The 25,036-nt window shown below is 39.0% G+C and overlaps 3 protein-coding genes across 4 annotated transcripts; 1 reads left to right on the top strand and 2 right to left on the bottom strand.

Moving 5' to 3' along the window:
• Nucleotides 1-1,920: 1,920 nt before the first annotated feature.
• LOC109431307 (RNA-binding protein 28) lies at nt 1,921-7,583 on the bottom strand. Its single transcript, XM_019707524.3, has 2 exons — nt 7,080-7,583; nt 1,921-3,523 (listed from the first exon to the last, which is right to left on the bottom strand). The coding sequence occupies exons 1-2, from the start codon at nt 7,437-7,439 to the stop codon at nt 1,958-1,960; spliced, it is 1,926 nt and encodes a 641-aa protein (XP_019563069.3). The 5' UTR covers nt 7,440-7,583; the 3' UTR covers nt 1,921-1,957.
• A 349-nt stretch (nt 7,584-7,932) lies between these two features.
• Nucleotides 7,933-9,777, top strand: LOC109431323 (tRNA-splicing endonuclease subunit Sen34). Of its 2 annotated transcripts, XM_062859650.1 has the most exons (5): nt 7,933-7,950; nt 8,008-8,112; nt 8,172-8,519; nt 8,641-8,748; nt 8,813-9,777. In XM_062859650.1, exons 2-5 carry the CDS (start codon nt 8,052-8,054, stop codon nt 9,154-9,156), a joined length of 861 nt encoding a protein of 286 aa, XP_062715634.1. In that variant the 5' UTR covers nt 7,933-7,950; nt 8,008-8,051; the 3' UTR covers nt 9,157-9,777. The 2 variants fall into 2 exon arrangements, with proteins under 2 accessions (XP_062715634.1, XP_019563091.2); XM_019707546.3 differs by lacking the exon at nt 7,933-7,950 and having other exon boundaries at nt 7,957-8,112.
• Nucleotides 9,778-20,029: 10,252 nt separating this feature from the next.
• Nucleotides 20,030-21,115, bottom strand: LOC109431996 (small ribosomal subunit protein uS2m). Its single transcript, XM_019708299.3, has 3 exons — nt 20,907-21,115; nt 20,766-20,831; nt 20,030-20,707 (listed from the first exon to the last, which is right to left on the bottom strand). Exons 1-3 carry the CDS (start codon nt 20,932-20,934, stop codon nt 20,079-20,081), a joined length of 723 nt encoding a protein of 240 aa, XP_019563844.2. The 5' UTR covers nt 20,935-21,115; the 3' UTR covers nt 20,030-20,078.
• Nucleotides 21,116-25,036: the final 3,921 nt, after the last annotated feature.

The following is a 25,036-nucleotide window of genomic DNA, read 5'->3' on the forward strand; positions in this document are numbered from 1 at the left end:
GCCGCACACGCTGCTACGAGACAGCACAACAAACCAGAATAAGACGAGTACGTGCAATCGGTTGTGTGTTGCTCGCTTACTTTGCCGCGCGCTGGAGCTCTCCTGTCTCTCAGTGAGAGACTCTCACGCTCTGTCGTATGCACTCTCTCGGTGCTTGTCTCCGTGCTTTGCACTTGGCTTGATACTACGCATGATTGGGAAAATTTCGAATCAAACGACCATCACTTGTCAACCCTTGACAAGCTTAACAACTTTGCCGAAAACACAAACTCTTCAATTTATTTATTAAGTGATTTTTTTTTGTCTTTATTATCGAGACTTTCAGCCCGAGGCTGGTTCGTCTCCGAAAGGTTATGAGTCAAAACAGATACAGAGTGTGGAGACTATTTTTTCTTACTTAGTAAACGTTCAACCTTTTTTGCTTGTTTTCTGGACATTCGTTCCCTCTTGTCATTCCAAGCTCGAATTGCTTCGGTAGTTGCAACCTTAAAATCAAGTAATTCTAATTCACTTTCACTGTCACTGTCAGTGTCCACTTTGGTATTGCTATCCCCTATGTGACCAGAATTGTTTTGCACATCATCTGATATTGTTATCATGCTGTCGTCGTCGTCGCTTTCATTGTCTTTCGTTTGCGGCCTTTTCTCCTGTGGCTGGTTGTTGGAATCTGCAGTCAATAGACAGTTGGCGCTTCTCTGTTTTCTTTGTGATTTCTTTTCCTTTCTGTTGTCGTTTGTGTGTTGTTTCACTCGAACACCCGGCGGCTCCTGACTCGTCCCGTTCGAATTCGGTAGCTTGTGTTGACTGTTGTTTTCCCTGTTGCTTTTTTACTTCTTCGCCCCGCTGTGGTGTCATAATCGGACAGGCTTTTTTGAGATGCGTATCCAATTTGCACACGTCCATTTGTATCCAATGTGCACACGTCAATTTCATCCCATCAAAATAGATCCGCCCTTTCCTACCGAAGAAGGTGAGCAATTCCGGGATTTCCGTCTTGATGTCCATGTGTACTCCACGGACACCAGAAAACATATTCAGACCGCTGTCTGCTGGAAAACGTTCACGAACGACGCGTTTGACTGTGCCGTAATTTCCTAGTACTGAAGACAATTCAGTATCTGGTACCTCCGGTGGAAGATCAAACACCCGAACGTATCGTGTGTGACCTCCCGCTACCGACATGTGCACCATCACTTTTTTTCCGCCGGTGTAAAGAAACGGCAGCACACTGCTGTTGTTCTGCAGAACAAAGTTCATCGCACTTTCACACTTGAAACGAATGAACACGGCTTTCTCGTCAGAAATTTTGTATGCCGTGTCCATCATTGACCGGTCACCTTTGAGGGTTTTGACAAACCGTGCCATATCTTCAATAGTTGGCTGTGCAGCGTTTTCGGGAAATTGAAAAGCTAAAGTAAATTTAACTTCTATTTCGTTTCCCATTTCGACAGCTACCGTTTGTTGAGGCTGGTTATAATTTTTCGCTACACAACAGTTACTCGGACGCGCGGTTGAAAATTTCAACTAAGTGATTTTTTCTGTTTGGTGACAAGCACAGTCCCAAGCACCGTGCATTACTCCCTGTGCCGTGGAGCTGGTGCTGCGATTTGTCTCACGCACAATTACGAAAGCTCTCAATCATACGTCTCTGTCTCTCAAGAGAATTTGAGTTTGAGACAAGAGACAAGTACTTGAGATTGTGAGAAGCACACGTTTTTTTCGCACCGCACGGTGCATGCCGCCAAGTTTGCCCTTAAGCATGTGAATATGTTTCTGAAACAATGATTTGAATCGAAAAATGTTCGAAGTGTTACGTCCGTTTGTCTGTGACCCTCTTGTACATTTAATAAAATAATCTATCACACTTACCTATGTCAAATGCGGTTTATCTAGATGCCCAAAACAAAAAAAAAACAACCATCTCATTAACAAATATCGCCTCGCTTTTATTCACATCTCATTCACTGTACCACTTATTACGAGCGCTCGCATTGCTAGTTGCTTGACTGATCATCTCCTTGTACTTGCCGACCGTTTGCTGGAAGTATCGATCCTCCTTGTTCTGCGCCATGAAACCGGGCTGCTTCTGCTGGGCTCGTCGCGATGCCTTGAGGTTGCGATTGCGTTCGTGTTGCTGCTTGACTCGTTTCTTGCGTGCTTCCTTCTTCTCGGCCTTCAGTCGGGCAACGTGGGCTTCCGCTTGGGTGTTGATTTTCCTGTTCGATCGGATACCGACCTTGCCTTTGCGCGATATTTCCCCACTGAAATCTTCAGTGCTTTCGATGATATTTCTCCGGCGTTCTTTCGTCGCTGGTTTGGGGTTTCCTGCTTTGGCATGTTTAGCGGAAAACTGCGTGCTCGGTACTATGGCCATTTGTTCCTTGGCGTTCTTCTGATGCTCCTTCTTGCGAATTAGTTTCTCTATTTTCTTGGCACGTATTTTCTCTAGTTTCTGCTGGTACGTGGGGTTATTGAGTCGTGACTTCAACATCCGTTGCTGTTTGATGTTGTGCACTTTTCGGTCTTCGATACTGAATGAAACAATGGGTCTGCGATTCTTGCCGAAAACTGACGGGTTGTTATTCAGCTTTCTGAGAACTTCTAAGGCAGTGGCATGGGCTTTGAACGACAGGAATCCGTATCCTCGCGATTGCCCCGAGGGATTACCGAATGACGGCTTATTTTCTCGCATAACACGACATTCGTTGGGGTTTTTACCAGCATGCTTCAAAACCATCTGTCGTAGATCGTTGTTGGTATAGTTTGCTGGCAAATTGTGAATTGTCAACCGTTCCCTTGATACAAATCTGTTGAGGTTTTTCAACATTTGAGCACATCGTTGCTCCAGTTGCAAACGTTGAGCCATATCAGATTTGGAAACCTCTTTCGCACTTGGTGAACCCGCCATTATGACACCTTCCTTCAGGAGATACAAATTTCGAGAATCTTTTGGCACTTTGTCTTTGCTTTCCTTATCCCGAATCTGTTTCTTTTTCAACGCTTCCAGGATTTCGACAAACTGATCGTTTATCTGAATCTTCAAGCTTTGTTTCCTGCTCATTTCAGCTGAATCCATCAACTTGAAGATTACGAATGCAGTTCCCTTCGAGTGGCCCGATGCCCGTTCTTTGTTGATAAGTACCTTCTCTACGGTGCCGAATTGCGACAAGACATCCTTGATACTCGATTCATCTGCATCGTACGGGACATTCTTCAGAAATACCGTTCTACCTTCCTCTATCTCATGATGATTTTTCTCCCTTTGATGTGTGACCTCTAGCTTCACATCTTTCAGTGCTTCTTTTACGTCTTCTTTGTCATCGTCTTCGTCATCATCATCTTCATCATCCTCGTCCTCCACATCATCGTCATCCTCTTCCTCTTCTTCGGCTTCATCTTCGTCGCTTTCTTCCTTGATTTCCGTTTCCTGAATGTCATCGTCTTCCTGTTTGATTTCCTCGGTTTTCACCTCCGTTTCTGTTTTTGCCTTTTTGTATGTGCCCTTATGTTGCGCGTAGCATATCTGAAAAAAAAAATCACATGAAATTAACCATTGCTTATCTTTTTTTTTTTTACTTAATCATTTATTTAAGGCTTATGCGCTAACAGACATAACGGAGCCGAATTCAATTTAAACTTTTTACAATTTAATGTTTTTGACTTATAAACTATGTTAGTTTTGGGGAACCGTAAAACTCGCGGTTTGGTCGAGGTTAGGGGGAACAAAAATATTTTAGGAAAGGATAGGATGATGGGGGCTTTTCGTTGACACTTGGCAGCATGTTGTGGCGTGATGCTGCTGGTCAAACGTAGAGTGGACGAACAACCTGTAACGATACAAACAAACGATTTTCGAAGGGATACGAGGTGGACAAGTGGAACAACAAGACGGGGATATCATACAAAGACTTCAGCTTGTTTTAGAAAGTCGTACACAAGCTTCATGTACTCAAGATCAAGTCTACCCAACACATCTCTACTGTCTTCCTTTTCTGGTTTTCCTCGGGCCCTGAGGGATACACATAAATCGGATCTGGCAATACCGTATTCTGGGCATTCCCACACAACATGGTTGATATCTTGTTAGCCTGCACCACAGCTACAGCGATTGCTGTCTGTGAGCCCTATTCGATAGAAATGCGAGCAGCATTGCTTATCTTGCAATTTAATGAAATGATCCAAGCAATCCAAGATGGATGAGTAACATAACGATTGTTTTATAAGGTTCAGGCTTATGGGTGTATTTTTCTATTAAAATAAGCGAAAATCAACATTTGTGCCAGCCTAAAGGATAATTGTGCTACCATGATAAAAAATGGAATAATTACGAAAAGTTTCTGCTCTGTAGAGAAATCAACTCCAAACACCCTTTCTTATGATCTCACTGGATTACCTGAGGGCAGGGTTGTTACGAGAAGCGTGGAAAAAAAATCCGCGCCAAATCCGCGCGAGCAAAATTTGAATCCGCGCCAAATCCGCGCGATTGTGAAATTAAATTTGCGCCAAATCCGCGAGAGTGTGGAAGTAAAGTTTCATTTTTCTACATTACGTATATATTGATCATAAAATTTGAACAATCTACAATAGTGTATAAAGGAAAGGCACTTTCTACTGGAATGGATTAATTGAGTGCCGGGTGGGAGTTGAACTGTTGATTCGTAAATTAACGCAGTTCATCTTAAATGTTCTAATTTTTCTGCATATTGAAAACGTTTTATCACAACTCTATTTCATGTTTTTTTTCAGTAATTTTTAGTAAAATCGCTGTAGCAATCTACAGAGCGTTCTTAAAGATATCTGCCAGAGTTCGTCATTCAGGAGAATATACCAAAAGATTTGTGAAGAAATTTCTAGCAAAGAAAATATTGGAAAAATTTAAAAAAGTAATCATGGAGCTATTTCTTAAAAATCCTTGAAAACGCTGAATGAAACGGAAATAATTTCTGAAGTTTTTATATACAGTATCTAATACAAAATTTTTCGAGAAATTCTCAAAATAATAAGCATGAATTTGAGTAGGACATTGTGAGGGTAATTCTAAGAAATTTAAAAAAAAAGTAATGTCTGGAGAATCCCAGTCAGTGAGACATAATAGAAAGAAACATAATCTTTAGATAAGTATTATCCAGGGAGAATACCTTAGGGCTCGTCTTCAAATTATGTAGGGCATAGACTGTTAGGATGCGGAGGTGGCCTGGTCAAAGTCTAAGCTTCATACTTATTTCGAAAATTGTGTATGGACAAAGTCTATGAGGGTGGTTTTGAAATGGTCAAAAATAAGTCTACGCGTAGTTTATGGAGAGCGTCTTGAGGAAATACTGAAGAAATTCCAAAGGAACACAAGGGAAGATGCCTGTACAAACAGAAAATAACTTCCTCCGCAGTTAAAATACTAAAAAATCCCTACTGCAATCATTGGAGGAAATTCTGGGTAAAATTCCTGAAAGACGATATTGCATTTTTCAAAAGATTTTCTTGCTGGTTTAAAATACCTTCAGGTTTTTTTTCTAGAATTTTCCAGGTACTTGTCCAGTTATTTATCCATGAATTCCTTTAAAGATTCCCCAGGTTTTTTTTTCAAAGTTTTCACTATTAATTCTCATAAAGATTTATATGCAATAGTGTAGAATTAGCAACTAGTTAAAATACACAAAAATAAAAAAAATATATGCATTTTTATAAATTTCCTTCATGGTGCCACGACAGTTGTTCTAAAATGATCTAAGGATTTCTACTACAAATAGCGGTGTACCACTCTGAAAATACCAACGGTAAATCTATTGTTACGGGAGCTCTTCTAGTGGCTTCTGATGGATAGATTACTCCAGCCATGAATTCCTGAGAAATATTTGTAATGAAATTCCTAGAATCATTTTTCAAAAGATCAATCAATCTATGCGCGTAGGAAATTTGTCCCCTCTGTTCCAATGCCGTGCGTGCTTGTTATACACTACAGCCAGCGTGCACTACTTTGGAACTAAAAAGTCTTACCGTTGTGTCAGAAACTCTTTCGAGAATAATCTTCTTCTTTCGATATTTTTACAGGATTTTTTACAGAAAAAAAATCAGGCATTGCGAAACAAATCACTCGAGAATTTTATAGATGAAGCTGAACCATTAACCCGAAAAAAAATCATTCAAAAAGATCAATAAGAAAAGGACAATATCAGAAAAGATCCATAGAGGAATTCCGTGGATACACCATGAAGAAGACCCTTGATGATTACTTGGATTTTGTTATAGAATTTCTAAGAAGTATTCGAAGTAGAGCTCGAAGTTTAGTTTATTCCTCTAAATCCAATAGATAATATGTTGTGTCGGATGATCAATTACAAAGGTGAGAGAGTGCTAGCATGTTTTACTTAACCCTCGAGCGATCGCGCTGTTGTATTTTGTACAACACGTTAAAAAAATCTCGCTTTTCGTACTTAGCATTAGCGTGGTGCTGACGGTGGTGGCCAACCGCGCGAGTTACGGAAGGTTAAATACGTATGTTGTAATAACTAATTATACAAAATGAAGTTGATTGCTACGACAATAAACTACATAGATGTAATGTAACTAACTTAGTTTAGTTCAGACTTCAGAGCTTTCTAGATCATTTTCGTATTGAATTATTAATGAAACATTCTTCCAAAGGCTCTAGGATTCATACCAACGGGAATCAAAGTTATTTCAAGCACTAAAAGGGCTTAACTCTCAGTATTTTCATATACAAGATTCACCGAATAATGTTCGTCGAAGGGATTCGTCAAGCGCTGATTGGTGGATCAAAAGAAGGCAATCTCACACAAAGAACTATGATGCAAATCAGAGTAAAATCATGTACAAAATTTGCATGACGGAACAGCAAAACCAATTCCGCGCCAAATCCGCGCGAGGGCCGAATTCCAGGGGCAAATCCGCGTCAAATCCGCGAAAATCGCGAAATCCGCGCTGTTGTAACCACCCTGCCTGAGGGTTATCTTCTTCGGCAATATGGGTCAGGATTATAACATTTGATAAACAAATTGAAAGTACTTATTTTCGAGTAATCCTAATCACCTCAAATTCAAATTCCTGCCCTAAATTATACGAACCTGTAGCTTCCGTCCCATGAAGATGTTTCCGTCCATCTCCTGAATGGCCCGATCGGATTCCTCTCGCTTCGTGTACTGCAGGAACACACAACCAACAAGCCGGCCATCTGGACGCTTCAGGATGTTGACCTCCTCCAGGGTTCCGTACTTCTCGAACTCGGACCGCAACAGTTTGTCGGTTATTTTGTAGGACACGTTCCGCACGATGATGCGGTTCTGATGGTGGGCAAACTCGCGACTTCGCTTGCGGATAGCATTCTTGCTGAAGCCCCTGTGCTCATCTTGATCCTGGTGGTGGTGGTGATGGGAGTCGTGTTTTGTATCAACCGACGGCTTTGTATCTTCCTCGCCCGAACTCATTTCTTCTAACTTGAAGGGGAGTTTTGTTAAACTAATTAGAGATGTTTTTTTTTACAATAAAATTGTTTGAAAATGTTTCAAGTAAAACGACGAGCTAACGCAACGCATGTGGCGGCAGAAAACACGTTTGTAAATATTTTGGAGCGAATGAAATGCGCAGGGTAAAAAAAGGCAGCTGTCAAAACAGAACACTGAACAAAACCTTCCGATGCGAATCAGATTATTTTTGGCACGGATCGTTTTTTTTTTGCTCTAACAATTTTGAACCTATTTACTTGATTTTCCGTGAACGGATAGTATTGACCGTGTCTCCCAGTGTACAAATTTCCATGTGAGTTGGTTCCAATTTGTTATAGCAAGAAAACCATTCGCGCAAAAAAAAAATCGAGTGTGTGCCATGGAAAATTTGTGAACATTGGGTTTTTTACCGTGAGCGCCGTTGGCGTTGTTAGTCGACTTATCAAAAACAAACCACCCACCACCCATGCAAAGCTTAAAGAGAATATTCTCGGTAATCTTGAATGGAATTGAATTTAAATTAATTCTAACAGTGACAATTTTTTAACAGTTATTGTGAGATAAAACAGCTGTACTTTGAGTAACGTAGTAAAAATGGATGATAAGATTTCTGTAACATTTCAACATAATCGTGGTTTTGTCTACGATGTAGAAGGTAACTTAGACAAAGACAACTAGTTTGGTCACAATATAATGCCTCAAACCATTTCACAGATTACATCAAACTTCGTTCCACGCACCGCATCGTTGGTAGTCTGATAGGAACACCGGTATCCAAACCACGAAGCGCCAGTAGCTTTGGGCTTCCGGCTGTGCTAACTCCACTGGAGATCAGATTGGCACTCGACGAAGGATTGATAGAACTGATTGATAAGGAGGCGCAGCTGACTCGGTGTCCAAGCGAAGAGGCCAAACAACAGTTTGCCCGTTTGAGCCAGAAACAGATCGACGAACAGAGACAACCCGTTGTTGAAAAGAGACTTCGGGAGTTCAAACAGTATTTGCCTAAAATCATCGAGGGAAAACGCAAAAAGCTGCTCAAAAGTGGAGTTAAGGAAGAAGGTATAGATATGCGTTTCTTGGACTAGATAGTTTTATTTTTAATATATAATTCATCGTCCATGCCCTAGGTATGGCAATTGGGTACACAACAAATAATATAACATATTATGATTCTTTGCAGATATTACAATTAATGAGGAACAACTATTAAAGGAAGAAAATCACAAACTGGCAACAATGGAAATCGACAGGTTAATTCAAATCCCGCAGGAGTACCCTCTTAAGACTGGTATGCATCATTTCCCTGGGAACATTGTTGAACATCGGATTCACTACAATATATCTCCTTCCAGAATGCACTTATGTTAATTATAACCTTCCCGAGTGCGACCGCCTGAAATACAAAATATTCAGGGATCTCTGGAAAACTCGTCCGGTGTTCATAACCGGAGGCGATTCGTTTGGATGCGATTTTCTTCTCTATCCGGGGGATCCGCTCTACTACCATGCTTCCCACGTGGTTCATGTTCTGGCAAATGCTGCACAACGATTGGACGCAAAATATCTCATCCGATGTTGCCGACTGGCGGTGGTGGTGAATAAAGTTTGCATATTTGCCTATGAAGAAGGGCCAGGTGGAGAAATCCGATACCAAACCATGGAATGGGAGGGCAATGTAGCAGCAGAAGAGCTTTGAGGTAAAGGAAGGGACGAAGTGAGCTCCATCACATCATTTCACTGTAAATTACTTTAATAAGGCATGAGGTCATCCTCGAGTTCATCCTATTTCGAAAATATACGATGCTTAATGATTGTATCCCTTTAGGGATGATGAAAATGGGAGCACTTTGCTTAAAATGCTTAATGATTGTATCCCTTTAGGGATGATGAAAATGGGAGCACTTTGCTTAAACTGAATTCCATTCCCCTATAAGAACTGTAGTTAAGTAGAAATTTGTTGTAGGTTCTCAAATTATTTAATGCAACACATGACCAATTTCTGAACTAAGCACATGTTTTCTGTGAGAAATGTACATATGTCGATCAAGTTTGTGATGATACTGTCTGGGAGTGATTCATCTGTATAGTGTCTGAGGTAGAAACGAGTGGACAGAATATGTATATACCTAGGAGTTCAGAATATATACTAGGAGTTTATCCAAGAATTGCTCTAGGAGTTCTGTAATTCTGTAATCTCAACGCACCCTCTGGCCCCGATCTGGCCGATCTGCGCTTTAACCCCCGCTGAGCGATACGTCTACCGGACGGAGTACGACGATGTTACAAACTCTGGACTTAATAAAAAGTGATTTTCTAATGCCGTTGGTCTAGCCTAGTAATCCTACATTATAGAGATCTGCGGAGGCGGCCATTGTAAGCCAATCGTGCAGAAAGAACTGTCAAAGTGTGAGCCAAATGAACAGGCTGATCGTTCGTAAGAAGGCGTCGATTGAACGGTATTGCAATCCGAACTAAATAAATTAAAATTATTTATTTTTAATATCGAGAAATTGACGGTATATGTAAGTTTAGTAAAAAGATAGAATTTAATTAATTCTGCTTTCAAAAGCTCAAGCTTATGACGAAACTTTTGTTGCTGCACTTCTCGAAAAAACTTTCATTGCTGCTTCTTGCTTCATTTCTGCCGATATGTTTAGCTTAACACTTTGCAATAAATTTCAGATTTCATCGATTGCTCCGCTATTTTTTCAAAATTTTGAAAAAAAATCTACCATAATTAGAAAATGTAAACAAAACAACTTGAACCACTACGAAGTCACGCACAAAGTTTGAACATCTAGCTTTGCAGCAAGTGTTGGCAGCTGATGTAAACAAAATGAACAGCGTTGCCGAATCGACATATGTAACTTCCGCTTATCTCTATGTAGAGGATTTCTAGTCTAGCCTTATAGAACCTACAGCTACGTCACAAATGTCCGATCTTTAAGGGAGGGGGGCGCTGTGTACTCCGTTGATAAAACGATTGATCAATTACGCACTGCTGTTTCTACATCAATGGCGTTCTGCAATGTTATAATTATTCGAGAATCTCTATCATAACTTGTTCTGATAACCTAGTTATGACAAGCCGAACAGTCGGCACTGAAAAGTCACAGATTGACAATCTATCAAAAGATGAGCTTGTAGCACTAGAACTAATAGAGCTAAACTCGTTTTCTAGTTTGAAGCTTTTGTAAGCTTTAAGATCAGTTTACTAGTACTTTTTTTTTTTTTTTTTTTCTCCCTTTTAAATGGCTCAGACCTGTTTGGTCCATATTTGCCAAGTGTCAAGTTTGTATCAGTTATTCAAAATGACGGTTACGCGAACAAAACTATTTGAGTGTTTTCATGAAAGTGTAATCTATACCAACTACTCCAGTGATTATTCAGATAAAGTGATTAAATAATGATAATTAAATATGATAATAAAAAGGAATATTTACAAGAATCAAACACTAACTTTTGCTTCATTGATGAATTCAGCCAACTGTAAATACTGGTCTAGTTTTTTATTTTTTAATATATTTTTTAATTCAAGTTTCTGAATGAGAACAGGGTACTTACTTCTAATTGTTGAAAGTCTAACACAATCAAAAAGGATATGGTGTAGATTTTCCTGGATATTGCAAGTGGTACAAATGTCTGATCTAATGAGTTTCCATTGTGCAAGTCTTTCTTTGGTAGCCGTATGAAAAGTTCGAATTCTATTGATTATTATGGTTTCTGTTGTTGATAGTTGTATATTGTAAAACCATGGTTTAAGTTCTATTTTATCCATTATTTCAAAGTGTTTAATACCTTTTTCTGTAGATAACATTTCATATTCTCTGGTCCATTCAGTTAAAAGTTCATGTTTAAAATTTAACAGGCAGTCTCCTAAAGTAAGAGCATAGTTTTCTTGTTGTGTTCTATTTACACCTAACTTAGCAGCTGCATCAGCTCTATCATTACCCAATATATTTACATGTCCTGGAATCCATTGTATAACAATTTCTTCCAAATTATTGTAGTAAATCAATGTAAAAAGTTTATTTATTAAATAATTGTCTGTATTAGGGTTGAGAAGATTGAGGCAACTACTTTGTGAGTCTGTCAAAATTACTATTTTAAGTTGGTTTGTGCTAATTGCGTATTCTATTGCTTCTATAATTGCTACTAATTCTGCATTCATTATTGAAAAAGCTGGACTAAGTTTAAAGCTGAAAGACTTTCTATTTTTCTCATCATAAAAACCGTAACCTACACCTTGAATTGTTTTAGAGCCATCTGTAAAAATTTTAAAATTAGTTGAAAAGTTATCTCTAAGTAAATATTGTACCAACAACTTTTGAACTGATATGGGGGTTGTATTTTTATTTAAATTGTTGATTACCGGGTTAATAATGAGTTTGTTTAGATCGTCTAGTGTAATTGTGTCGTCTATTGAAGCTTTGCATTGAAGAATGTGAAAATTATTAATTGATGCAACTTTTTCTAAATAAGAAGTGTATTTAGGTATTACATCTGAATTGATCAAGTCTTTAATTTTATTTACAGTAGGACTATTATTATAGAATAAAGTTTTAAGGATTTCTTTGAAAGTTAAATATTGTGCTCTGTATTTTAATGGGAGTTCACCTGCTTCTGCATATATTACATGAATTGGGGTTGATTGTAAAAATCTGAAGCTAGTTCGTATGGATAAGTTCTGAACTTTTTCAAGTCTATTGAAATCTGTTTTACTAGTGGAGGAATAAACTGAAATACCATAATCTAAAACGGATCTAATAATTGAGTTATTTATTTTTTGCAAAGTAGCTGGATGGCAACCACCCTTTTTTCTGCTGAGCATTTTTAGTATATTAATTTTTCGTTTACACTTATTTACAGTTTCTGTGATATGAGTTTTGAAGTTAAGTTTTTGATCAATCCAGATACCTAAATATTTATGTACAGCTTTGATTTCTATTGGATTATTGTTTATATGAATATTAATGTTATCGGGAGGATTATTGGAAAAGCATATTGTACCTGATTTATTTGAATTTACTTTCATTCCCAAGGATATTAATTCAGAGTTTATTAAGTTAAGAGATGAGTTCATTTTATTACTGGCAATAGTTAAATTATCACCTTCGGTTACCAAAGCAAAATCATCTGCAAATTGAATAAGAATACCCTCTATTTCAGTAGAATGAAGTTTCGAAGTATATATGTTAAAAAGGATTGGTGATAATGGGCAACCTTGTGGAAGACCCTTATTAGTCTGTCTTTCTATTGTGCTACCATCGTTAAGTGTAAGGATAATATTCCTTTGTTTTAAATATATATACAGCCAATTCACTAATTCCGGAGGGTAATTATAATCTTTAAGAATATTAAGTAGTTTAGATATATTTACATTATCAAAAGCTTTAGATAAGTCCAGAAATGTTACTAAAACTATTTTACTCTCACCCTTTGCTTTATTTACTAAGGAAACTAAGGTATTTACACAATTTACAGATGATGTTTTCTTTTTAAAGCCAAAGGAATATTTAGGGATAATGTCATTTTCTGTTGTATATTTATTTAGTTCTTTTTTGATTTTCATATTTATAGTTTTAAGAAAAGTTGAGATTAAACATATAGGTCTATACGATTCCGAAGAATTTTCAGGCTTACCGGGTTTTAGGATAGGAACACATTTAATTTTTAACCAATCCAAAGGAATGGTTAAAGAAGTTAAAACATTATTACAAATTAAACTTATTTGTTGTAGTAATTCAAAGTTAAGGTTTTTAAGAATAAGAAAGGAAATGTTATCAGGGCCAGGAGCTGAACTGTTTTTCTTTGAGCGAATATAACTAAAAACTTCATTAAAATTAATAGATAATTTATTTACAGTGGGTTGAATATTATATTGAACTTCGTTTGTTATGTTTGGAAAATTTGTGTCCATAAACTGAGATGACAGAATTGGATCATTTAACAATTTAATGTTATTCTTATTTGAATATCCACCACTTATTAGTTTCACAGTGGACCAAAGTTGTTTGATATTTAATTCTGGGGTCAATAAGTCCGTTAATTGATGAAAGCTTTTTCGTTTCTCTTTACGAATTTTAGCTTTTAAAATTGTTCTTGCTTTTTTAAATGCTAGAAAGTTTTCTAAAGTTAAATTTTTACAGTATGCAACAAGTTTTTTGTTTTTATCAACAAGAAGATTTTGAATTTCAGTAGTCCACCACTTTTTTGGTTGGAACTTTTTGTTGGGTTTGTATTTAGCATCTGTTATTATTTGATTGAAAGAGGTTATCAGTTCATTTGGGGTGTTTAAAGAATTTGGATCGATCAGGTTTAGATTTTCTATTGCTTTCTTGTTATTTACTAGTACTGTTTGGTAGTTGAAGTGTTTTGCAGCATTAAGAATTTGGAAAATTATTATTTTGTGGTCTCCACAAATTTCTTCATCCAAAACCGTCCAACTGGTTTTCGGGGCTAAATCAGATGAAACGAATGTAATGTCTATTGCAGATGGAGTAGTGTTAGGTGGTTTAAGCATTGTAGGTGAGCCATCATTTATTGAAGTAATGTCCTTATTGTCTATCAAATCAATTAGAAGTTCTCCTCTTGGGCAAATTTTGTTAGCATTATTCCAGATTGGATGATGGGCATTAAAGTCACCAGCTAAAACTGTACTTATATTTACTTTATCAATGAAATCAAAAAGAAGTTTTAAGGGATGTTTAATTTGGTTATTGTTAATTGGACTGGGGGGGATATAAATTGAAATAAGTAAATATGGGACAGTAGTGTTAAGAGTTTTGACAGCTATTGCTTCTATGGGATGTAAATCAGGAATTTTCAAAATTTCAAAATCAATTTCGTTTTTTATTAAGAACCCCACTCCCCCATAACCATTGTCACGGGTTCGTTTTGGGAACTTATATCCGGCAAATTTAAAATCTTCGTTTGGTTTTAACCAAATTTCAGATAAGAAAGCAATGTCTATTTTATGTGATTGTAGCAAATGAGAAAGTAATGACCGGTTTGCAGTTGGACGAATGCTATTGATATTGTTTTGGAGGAAGTTTAAATTCCTGAAGTCAGCCATTTCAGGATTTACGGTCGGGAGGTTCAGAATTTTGTAGAATCTCGGGATTGACCAGTTCGTTAAGTTGTTTATTTATGTCAATTAGAAGTTGATGGTTGTTTGTTTTACTGTTTGTTTCATTAGCCTGTGAAATGTTGTTAACAATTGTTTCTTGGATTTGTTTTATTTTGTTGATGAGTTTAGTAACATTGAGTTGTTTAATAATTTCTACCTTAAGTTTGTTGACGATCTGTTCAAGTTCTGTTTTTGTTATGTATTCTGAGGGAGCATTATTATTGTTGTTATTCGTCTGGGTATTGTTTGGCGGTGTGTTCTTGTTAATGACTTGTTTTTGGTTGATCACGTTTGGAGGTTTGTTTTTGAGGGTTTGGTTTTGGGGGTTTTCTGTATTCACGATTAAATCTTGTTCTTGGTTTTCAGGTTCATCTAGTTCTGGAAATTCGGCCTTATCTTGGAGTCTGTACTGTACTTGTCTTTGAACTGGGTATAGTTTAGCAGCTTCCATAAAAGTTAGCTTATTGTAAGCCATTGCCTTTCTTATGTCATCTTGTCTTTGTCTTTCCTTACAGTCTGGGTCAAACGCTTTATGTGCCTCCTTACAATGCCAACAACTGATATTCAATGAATTACATTCATGTCCTTGATGTCCTTCATTCGAGCAGTTGGTGCATCTTACTTTAGGTGACTTACATGCTTTTGTTTTGTGTCCATATCTGACGCATTTTACACAGCATTTCAATGGAAAAATGTAGCATTCCACTTCCTTGGGTTGTCCGTAAATTTGTACTTCGCGGGGAAGTTTTTCCCCCTCTGCATAAATTCTGATTGAGTATGTTGGGACTAGATCTTTCTTCTGTAGCTTCATTATTCTTTCAATTTTTGTGATTTTGATTCTTTCTGATTCAAGGTTTGCTAACAATTCAGATTCTGGGATTGAGGGTGGTATATCTTTTACGATTCCTATGGTTTCCTTGTACATGGTAGGGACATAGATTTTGTATTTGAAATCTTCTGTTAATACCTTGGAGTTGATTAGTTGTTCGGCATGTCTGGGATTAGCAAATGTAATTTTGTACCTGTTTCTTCCGGCTTGAACTAGTTCCTGATACGTTATTTTGATGTTGTGTAGTAGTCTAGCTATTTCCATTATGTGAAGTGGTTTGGATTGTTCATCTTTCGGTTCTATGATAAATGTTTTAAAAACTCGGTTTTTTTCCCAGTCCCCGAAGAGACCAGAATTCGGTTTTCCATTTTTATTCTTGTCCTTCTGTTTTTCTTTCGATTTTTTGTCCTGTTTGTTTGTTCCGGAGTCCATTTTCTGTTTCTTGATTCGTTCGTTTCCGTTTGTCATGTCATCTGTCATTTTCCTGCGCAAATTACCATCTGTAGCTGATTCATATCCTGATATAGATTGGTTATCCTCTAGGGGACTAGAAAATCCCCCGTTCTCATCATCACTTTCGTCCATCTAACGAGGATCATTTGATCACTCGCTAGAACCAGACGAATACCTACCGTCAGCACACAACAACAAAGTAAATTCAGTGGATTCAAAAGTTAATTAAGGATTAATCACTTCAATCTTCACTAATCACTGTATGTAATCAATAATGACCAACACTCCTGACCGCAGTCAAATAGTGAGGCTTATCAAAAATTCAATTAATAACGCCGCGATAACTTAACACTCGGGAATATTTTCCAACACGTCCTCTTCGATCGAAATTTGGAGGGAGAATGTTGTACTAGTACTTATCATCTAATTCTGCTAAACCGAACTTGTAATTGTCAAAAAAGAATTTAATTTTAAAAGTGAAGTGTGACGCAGTTAATAATTGCCAGACTAGAAACAGCAGATGCGGTTCGACAAGAGGACATCCACTAATCAATAGGACAGATCGGTGAAGTACTAGATTTGTAGTAATGAGCTGAATTTTAGTATGGTGAGAAGGTCAATTCTCCGTTTCTGCAAAGAAATGGTGCAAAAAGCGTGGGTATTATGATTCCTTGCCTAATTTGATCCTGTTTGAGCAAAACTTTGGGCAACAGTGTTGTTGTTTTCTCCATTTCTTGCAACATAAACAACATAGTTATCCAAAGTTTTGCTCAAACATCATTAATTTAGGCAAAGAATCATAATACCCACGCTTTTTGCACCATTTCATTGCAGAAACGGAGAATTGACCTTCTCACCATACAAAAATTCAGCTCATTACTACAAAGCTAGTACAACACCGAACGTGCCCCATTATGTCAAACTATGAGGCGGACACGATATTTGAATTCTTGAAATTATTAATATTACTACCGATGGAGGGAGGAAGTAAGAATTAAGGGAATTTAGTTACTTAGGGAATTAGGGAATTAGTTCGATCGTGGATGATCTCTTGGGGCTGTAAAAGAAGGCTGATTAATATTAGTTGGGTTGACCCTTTCCTTCCCACGACTTGTATGATTTCCGATTGTCTGAGCACACGTTACTACTCTTGGTCTAAATTTAAATTCAATTGGTTTTAAAGCAGATTGATTGATATCTAAATTAGTTGAACTGTTCATCAATAGATTTGCACTAAGATTACTGTGCTAGACGGGAGTACCATTTTGTCTTGATGTAGATTATTCTTTTGGTCAAGACTGGACTGCTCGAAGTACGGTAGGTCGGCGTAGCTTACTTGAATCCAACAGATGAAGTTCCTGCTTCGGAATGACGTCTGCAGGTAGTTATTTCTTCATAGCTAACTCAGTTCTAAAATGGTAGAAGAGATAAAAGCCCACCTAACTCCATAAATAGGCGGCCGCATAGTTTAGTATTATATTTATAACAATCACTGTTAAAATAAAAATATAGTTTTTAAAACACAATACTTTTCCAATCTGCATGATTTTGTACTCACCGAATTTGTCACAATATGTTGACATTCCTCACTAGCATCACGGAACACAAAAACATTCCCAAAAACCAATGCGCAATTGAATATAAAATTAAAAGAAATTATCAAACACATATTTGGAGATGGATCAGCCTCGTCCAAAAATCTCCTTCAAAAGGCCAGCGACGGCTCGAATTACCCCACATTAGGTTTGGACCTCGGTTAGGACATTTAGAATCATCCGGGAGGGAGCTGATCTGTACGTTTGTACTTTCAAATTATACTTCGCGCTTAATCCCACTTTATTATTCAACAAACGCTGACTATCACGATAATCTCAAAGATCGTGACCAGACCGGAGGTAGAACCAATCAACCAATTGCTCTAGGAGTTGCTCCGAAAATTGCTCCAAGACTTCCTCCGAGAATTGCTCTAGGAGTTACCTTAAACATGTTTCAGGAGTTTCTCTGATAATTGATCCAGGAGTTCTTTCGTCGGACATGGCACCAGGAGTTCCTCCTGGAATTACTCCAGGACTTCATCTATGAAATCCTCTAGGAGTTCCTCCGGTAATTGCTTCACGAGTTCTTGCTCCAAAAGTTCCTCCGTAAATTGCTCTAGGAGCTTCCCCGAAAATTGCCCCAAGAGTTCCTTCAATAATTCCTCCAGGAGTTCTTCTGAGAATTGCTCCAGAAGTTCCTCCGGGAATTGTACGAGGAGTTCAACCGGACATTGAAGTACCCCCGCCGAGATGCCTTCAGGAATTATATCGAGAATCCCTTTACGAGTTTCCCTGAGAATGCTTCTAGGGATTCCCCTGGAAGTTTATCTAGGATTCCTCTGGGATTTTCTTCAAGAGTTCTCGTTTGCATTACTCTAGAACTTCTCCTGGGAATATCCATAAGAGTTCTCCTGAAAATTTCTCTATGGGTTCACCAAGGAAATTCGACCAGGAATTCTCCCGGAAATTCTATCGGAATTTTTTAGGAGTTCCCCTAGGAAATCCTCTAGGAGATTTCCCAGGAATTCCTGTGTAGACGCGAAGTGGTCACGGCACTGCACTGGCTTTCTTTCGTTTCACTTAATGTAACTCTAGGTACACTGAAACAAACTACAAACACTTTATTAACTAAAGATAGATTGTATGTAATAATAAAATCGATGCACCACACCCGCGAACCGAAAGTCCAACCAAACTCACGCCGCAAACGATCCCACACGGACGACGATCCCACCGGACAACGACACCACAACAACAATACAACAACGCCCCGGCGTCAATCGTGGGTCTTTTAACTTGCCGTCGCAAGAACTCATTCTCCCGATCTGAAAAGAAATAAGAGAAAAGAGAAAAGCCAAAACGGGCGTCGTCCACTCTGGCTTCATTAGTTCGGCCGCGTGACTGAGACCTTGTTGGGGTTCAGTCAGCGCTGCCGGGCGACAAACAAAAATTAAAAGAAAAACATTTCTCCGGCATTGGAGCGAGAACGTTATATCACCAGGTCAACCAGCAACAAGCAGTAAGCATTCTCTCTGCTTGCATCGCTTGTTTCTTGGTTAACCGGCGTTGGTCTATAAACATGACCGTGAAATCCACATGTGATGTAATCCACTAATTGCGTGGAGCACCATGAGGAAATAAAGGGTCTTTCTTAGATCAATGGTGATCATTGATCTTTAGATTTAATCGATACAGGGAGGGAAATGCTTCCTTCGGTCGGCAGGACCGCTACACCTGAAGGAGTTTCCCCAGGAAATCATCCAGGAGTTCCGCTGGGAATTCTTTTATGAGCTTTAGGAGTTCCCCCGGGAATGTCACAAGGAGTTCCCTCGAGAATTCCTCTAGGAATTACCCCAGAAATGTCTCTAAGATTTTCCCCGGAAAGTTCTAAAACTGCAGGTAACTTATGTCACAGCTTTCAATTGATGCAAACATTTTGAAAATCGGTGGTTGCCATCATGGTGAAAAATATGTTTTGGTATAAAAATCCAAGATGGCGGCAAAAATCAATATGGCCGACCCAACTTTTTATTATTGTAAATAGTAACTCTATCTTTCCTCTTTCCAACAATTCGTTTTGAGGTGGTTTTTGGAGAAACTTTCTAGTTATAATGGTTTAAATGAGCCACCATTTGACCAAAATCGAGGGGTCTGCAAGAATTGTTGTGGCTCTAACAGGGGGTTCATCAATTTGAGTAACCAAAGCATTTTCTTTACCTTTTTTAGCGAGGACTTTCAGAAAATCGGCACCTTAAACATTTTTGAAGACAAGGTGTAAATAGCGGGTCAGTTCCAGCGAGAGCTACCCAATGCAAATCAAATTTCCCTGTTTCCTACCACGACTAGGTATTAAATACACTGATTAGCTATGATATAAGATAATTGAAAGGTCATCACGTAGGTGACCCATCTTGCCCCATCCTGTGCTACTATTTAGTATCTGAAATCAATCGAGAACGAAGTTAATAGCTCCTGCAGAAAATTTGAAGATTATTTTTATAGAACTTTAAACGAAAGTTGTGTTTTCTTATACGTTAAACAACTCCATAATGTTTATAGACACTATTTTCAACCCCATTAAATAATAATGACAAAGTTTCTTTCTAATTGATCACATGTCCCATTTTCGACTGCAGACGTGCAATCATTTTCTATTTTTCACAATCTTGCTTTCATTTCTCCTGTGCATCTTCCTTCATTTTGTCTTTTCCCAGCAAAATAGCACTTTTGAACAACTTACAGTACAGCTCGATGGCCGATGGAGTGTCGTCATTTCCGGGCACCGGATACGTGATTAGATTTGGATTGCAGTTGGTGTCGACGATTCCGATCGTCGGTATGGACATTTTGGCGGAATCTTTCACCGCCGTGTGCATCTCCAGGATGTTATTCTGGGTGTTGAGGAAAATGCACAAATCCGGGAGTCGCGTAACGGCTCCAAACTGGACGTTCGAGTTGGTGAATACTCCGCCACGCCAGAACCGTGTGTGCGAATATTCACCACATTCCATGGCAGCTTTCTCGACAATGTGTCCCGTCTGGGCATTCCGGTTGAAGAACAGGATAACTCCGCCACGGTACGCAACGTGGGCCGTGACGTTCAGTGCCAGGCGCAAGTATTCCGCCGTCTTGTCCAGATCAATGATGCAGTGCCCTAGTCGACTACCGAATAGGTAGCCTTTCATGTTACTGTTCAACGTGCCTTCCTTGTGACCAAGGTGAATTTTCGCCTTGAACAAGTCTTCCACCGTGAACAGCCGGTGTACCCCGAAGTAGTCCGGATGTTTGAGAATGTCATTTTCTGGAATTATAACCGTAAAGAAATCATTTCTGCTGAAGTCTTCTGCACTTAAGTGTACCTTTATCGGATGGGACTGTTGTAGTCGATTCCGGTACGGCCAATGTTGACAGACATCTGAACGGAGCTAAATGATACAAATTTGTTAGTGATGTAATGCCTTTGGGCGGTCCTCTAGTTTTGATGTCAACTTGCAACCTACCTCTATTAAGAACTACTTTCCGTAACATTTTTATGCACAACACTTTCGTGCCAATGATAATTGTTGTTATAATTAGTACGATAGATCAGATACTACAGTTTTATAAAATTAAATAAAGTGAGAAGTAACGAAAGGGTACGAAGCACAAGGGAATCAACAAAATTTCACATGCTCTGCCGAGTGCTCTTTTCGTTGTTTTGGTTTTTTGACAAGTTGCGCCACGGGAAGAGCTTTTTATAGCAATCGTCTGAAGAGCCCGAAGAGCCGGGGCAAGGTAATTATTTTTATGACACCGTACACTAGGGTGGCCCGTGCACGTATGAAAGAAATCGAATCAACAATGATTTTTCTTTCCACAATGAGTTCCGTTGCGCGAATATTTCTGGAGCTCGATTTGAAAAGGTCGTATGTGCTTTGGTCGATTAAAAATTCGATCAGTTGGATTCGCTTATTATAGCAAAAACCGTTGAAATTGAACAAAGTTGATACATACAGCAGAATCATCAGAAAACAGGCTTTCCGTTCCATCATTAAAAATCTCCAAAATATCTTCCCTATTGCTACAATAACTAAAATAAACTGATCGAATTTTATTCGATCAACGATCAAATCTGACTATCCACATATCCGCGAGCGGTAATGGCGGCGGCGGGCATAACCTACCGGTTCGGATTTTGACGTTTCATGGGGGAAAGTCAAAACAGTTTCATTCTCCTCCTCACCCCTTCGCCTACCGTTCGGTGGCGCCAACCGATTGCGATCCCCATGAAACGTCAAAATGCGAATCGGTTATTTGTGCCCGCCGCCGCCATTACCGCTCGCGGATAAGTGGATACAAGTCAATGGTTGCTCTTCCGTGATTGATTTCAGCTGGTACCAATAGGCTCCTAAAGTCCTATCGAGTTTCTTGTTTTAAACCACAATATATGGTTCAAGAGTACATATTTACTCAATTTTTGACGTTTTTATTAACCGTAGTTGAAAATATATAATTTTTATTTTTTTAGCCTTTTGTCTCGTCCCTAGCTTATAACACATACTTTGAGTAATTTTTTTTTCACCATGTATGTCAGATAGGAACATTTTTGAAATCCCAGTGCGAAAAATGTCGAGCTCAGTCACACAAGGTAGACCTCAAATGTCAAAGTAGAACTATTTACCATTTTACTTATTTCGAATTTTCTCATTATTCCTTTGTTTTTCAAGTTCGAGTAAAGTACAATTTCGATTAGAATACCATGCTTGATCGTATTATTCAATATAAGCGAGATTTCGTCTTTAATTTTAGGACCCTATTGCACTGAGATCCAAATGAATAAGGGCTGGGACACTCCACTTTTTCTCAAAGTGCAATTTTAGCAGCTCATGCATTTTGGATCAATAACGGCGCCGGCCACGTCCTTATAGTCAGTTGGGAAGGGAAAGGATTGTTAGAGTGTGGTGGTTGTTGCTACTAAAGACCGAGAGCACTTCTGCATCCCCACAACCAGCACGGACTGGGTTATTTGTTAGACGGAAAGGATGGGAGATCTGGGAGTCACCGTTGGGTCGGTGATGCGATCCATGGATAGGGGTTATTTATAGTGTTCGTGATAGATTGTGTGGTGAATATGGTGAATAACGTCAAGCGGCACAGCACGCTTTGGTTGCATAACTTGTAGGCGTTATTGTATACACTGTGCTGTGAGTGGAAGTTGGAAGGGAGGGAAACGATTTTTTTCCAATTCGTTTCTGGTTCTAGCGATGGCTATGAACATATGAATATACATAAGTTGTATATGTAGAGAAGAGAGAGAGAGTAAGTGGATAGATAGATAGATACAAAGTAGGATGAAAGGGACGGGCCAGGGATTGAACCCATGACTTTCTGCATACGAATCAGAAGCGGTAGCCACTAGACCACCAAGCCCGTCTTGATCGAATTTTATATCGACAAATGTATGTATATACGACCTATTCAAATCGAGCTCCAGATTTATAAGCTGTAATCAATGAGGGTGTGAAAAACATATTTACACGGAAAACTGTAAAAAAAAAACGCAAACCTCGACGGAACGGACGCTATGAGTTCCAGGCATAGACAAACAGACGTATCACAGACAAACAGACGTATAACACTTTGAACATTTTTCGATTCACATCATAGTCACGGAAACATATTCGCCCAATACTAAAATCACTGAGTTTGGCCGACCATTAACTAGATGGCGGTAGTGAAAAAACGTGAATCTTGAACAAAAACGATGCGAGCGCCATGGATGGACAGTTGACCAACCATCAAATTTTTAAATACACAGTCCATTAAATCGGTGCACGATGAGAATTATTAGAGTGTTACGTCTGTTTGTCTGTGGACGTATCATTTGCGACAAAATGCGATAAAAATCATCGTCACGCAAATATAATCGCCCAATGCTAATAACGCTGCGGTACTCAAACCCACTGTGTAGATGGCGGTAGTGAGCAAACGTCAAACAGGAGCAAAACGATGCGAGCGCCATGAGCGAGCGATTTGCGAACTACGGAATATTTGAATAATCCGTTAAAAAGGGAAACGATGGGAAGTGACTAGAGTGAGATGTCTGTTTGTGATTTTACTGAGTTCTCACGTTTACTTTACTTTTAAGCCTAGAACACAGACAAACCCACTGAGTAGATGGCGGTAGTGAGCAAAAGTCAAACAGGAGCAAACTCGATGCGAGCGCCATGAGCGAGCGATTTGCGAACTACAGAATATTTGAATAATCCGCTAAACATGGAAACGATGGGATGTGAGTAGAGTGAGACGTCTGTTTGTCTGTGCCAGAAACTAAGTATGTTGACTGTTGACTGTATAAATAATTCATTTTAAATTTTAAATGATAGGGAAAGCTTCTAGTACAACTATTGAATTCAACAGGTTTAAAAAACACCCCATGACACGAGCCATGACAGAAGAGCCAAGATCCCACAAATATAGCATAAGCTCCCCTAACATTGTTTTCTTTTAAATATATAGGCCATGGGTGCTTTAAGTGGTATCTGCACAGATTCTGACATTTATTTATTTATTTATTTATTTAGTTCCCCCGCATGTCCGGAGTTTGCAGACTGCGACGAGACCGCGGAGCATTTGCTCTTCGAATGTCCACGTTTCGTGGAGCAAAGGTCGAGTATGCAGGAGGTATGCGGTCAGGCCCGGATTAAGGATTGTGGGGGCCCGGGGCCCGAGCGGATGTGGAGGCCCTTCTGAGAGGTGACCAAAAATGTTTTTCCTTATTTTCGAACAGTACTTGAGCAATATGAAAAATAAAGCTAACGTTAGCAACCAAAAAAAGTTTTTGTGGGGGCCCCTAAAATGTGGGGGCCCGGGCCCCCCTGGCCCCCCCTTAGATCCGGCCCTGTATGCGGTAGAGATATCACGCCTGACAACATTGTTGAAAGGATGTGTATGGGGGCGGACAAGTGGGACTCCGTTACTTCCACGATTTCTCGAATCGTACTTGAACTACAGAGTAAATGGAGAGCCGAACAACAGCTAGTTGAGTTGGCCCCCCTTCCCTTCCCCATCCAAGAGCTTGAGTTCAACGGGTAGTCTAAGCACCGTCGGTATGGTCTAAGTACTAGCCAGGACCCGAGCCACCAGGGGAGAGTGAACAACTTAAGGCGGTAGCTGGTGGAACGCTTACTATTAGAGTGTACTCATGTACGCCCCCCCCCTTTTCGAAGTCATTCCTAACGGGCGTACCGCGAAGGTAAGGAAGAGAGAGAATGAGTTTTTAGTGGGTCAATCCCCACATCACCCGAGGAACCACCTCTTGGGTATTTGTTGCAGATTTTCTCTTTCTATAAAAAAAAATATATATACGTACTTTCAAGTTAAATGGAAATATTTAGCTAACTAGGTATATAAATGAGACAAGGTGCTAAAATCCCATGAGCATTTAAACATTTAATTTATTTAAATTTAATTTAATGTTTCATATCGTGCGTATGAATAGCTTTACGATTTTCACGATCAATGAGCTTTTTATGGTGAAATCCATGCTTATGAATGGAAGAAAGCTTCATTCATACGCATGTGTCATCATCATCATCATCGTCACTAGCTTTGTTCGTAAATCCAATCGCTCGTTCGTCACTTGACTAGT

Source organism: Aedes albopictus, chromosome 3 (genome assembly GCF_035046485.1).
Source record: "Aedes albopictus strain Foshan chromosome 3, AalbF5, whole genome shotgun sequence".
Taxonomy (NCBI): domain Eukaryota; kingdom Metazoa; phylum Arthropoda; class Insecta; order Diptera; family Culicidae; genus Aedes; species Aedes albopictus.

What these genes read in the sequence shown, in the direction of transcription:
- LOC109431307 (XM_019707524.3), bottom strand. Translation starts at nt 7,439, where the DNA reads ATGAGTTCGGGCGAGGAAGATACAAAGCCGTCGGTTGATACAAAACAC. An exon ending in TCATGGGACGGAAGCTACAG is followed by an intron (nt 3,524 to 7,079) that starts GTTCGTATAATT and finishes TTTTTTTTTCAG; the next exon opens with ATATGCTACGCGCAACATAA.
- LOC109431323 (XM_062859650.1), top strand. Translation starts at nt 8,052, where the DNA reads ATGGATGATAAGATTTCTGTAACATTTCAACATAATCGTGGTTTTGTC. An exon ending in TTTTGTCTACGATGTAGAAG is followed by an intron (nt 8,113 to 8,171) that starts GTAACTTAGACA and finishes ACCATTTCACAG; the next exon opens with ATTACATCAAACTTCGTTCC. An exon ending in GGAGTACCCTCTTAAGACTG is followed by an intron (nt 8,749 to 8,812) that starts GTATGCATCATT and finishes ATCTCCTTCCAG; the next exon opens with AATGCACTTATGTTAATTAT.
- LOC109431996 (XM_019708299.3), bottom strand. Translation starts at nt 20,934, where the DNA reads ATGTTACGGAAAGTAGTTCTTAATAGAG. An exon ending in GAAAGTAGTTCTTAATAGAG is followed by an intron (nt 20,832 to 20,906) that starts GTAGGTTGCAAG and finishes TGTATCATTTAG; the next exon opens with CTCCGTTCAGATGTCTGTCA. An exon ending in AACAGTCCCATCCGATAAAG is followed by an intron (nt 20,708 to 20,765) that starts GTACACTTAAGT and finishes TTATAATTCCAG; the next exon opens with AAAATGACATTCTCAAACAT.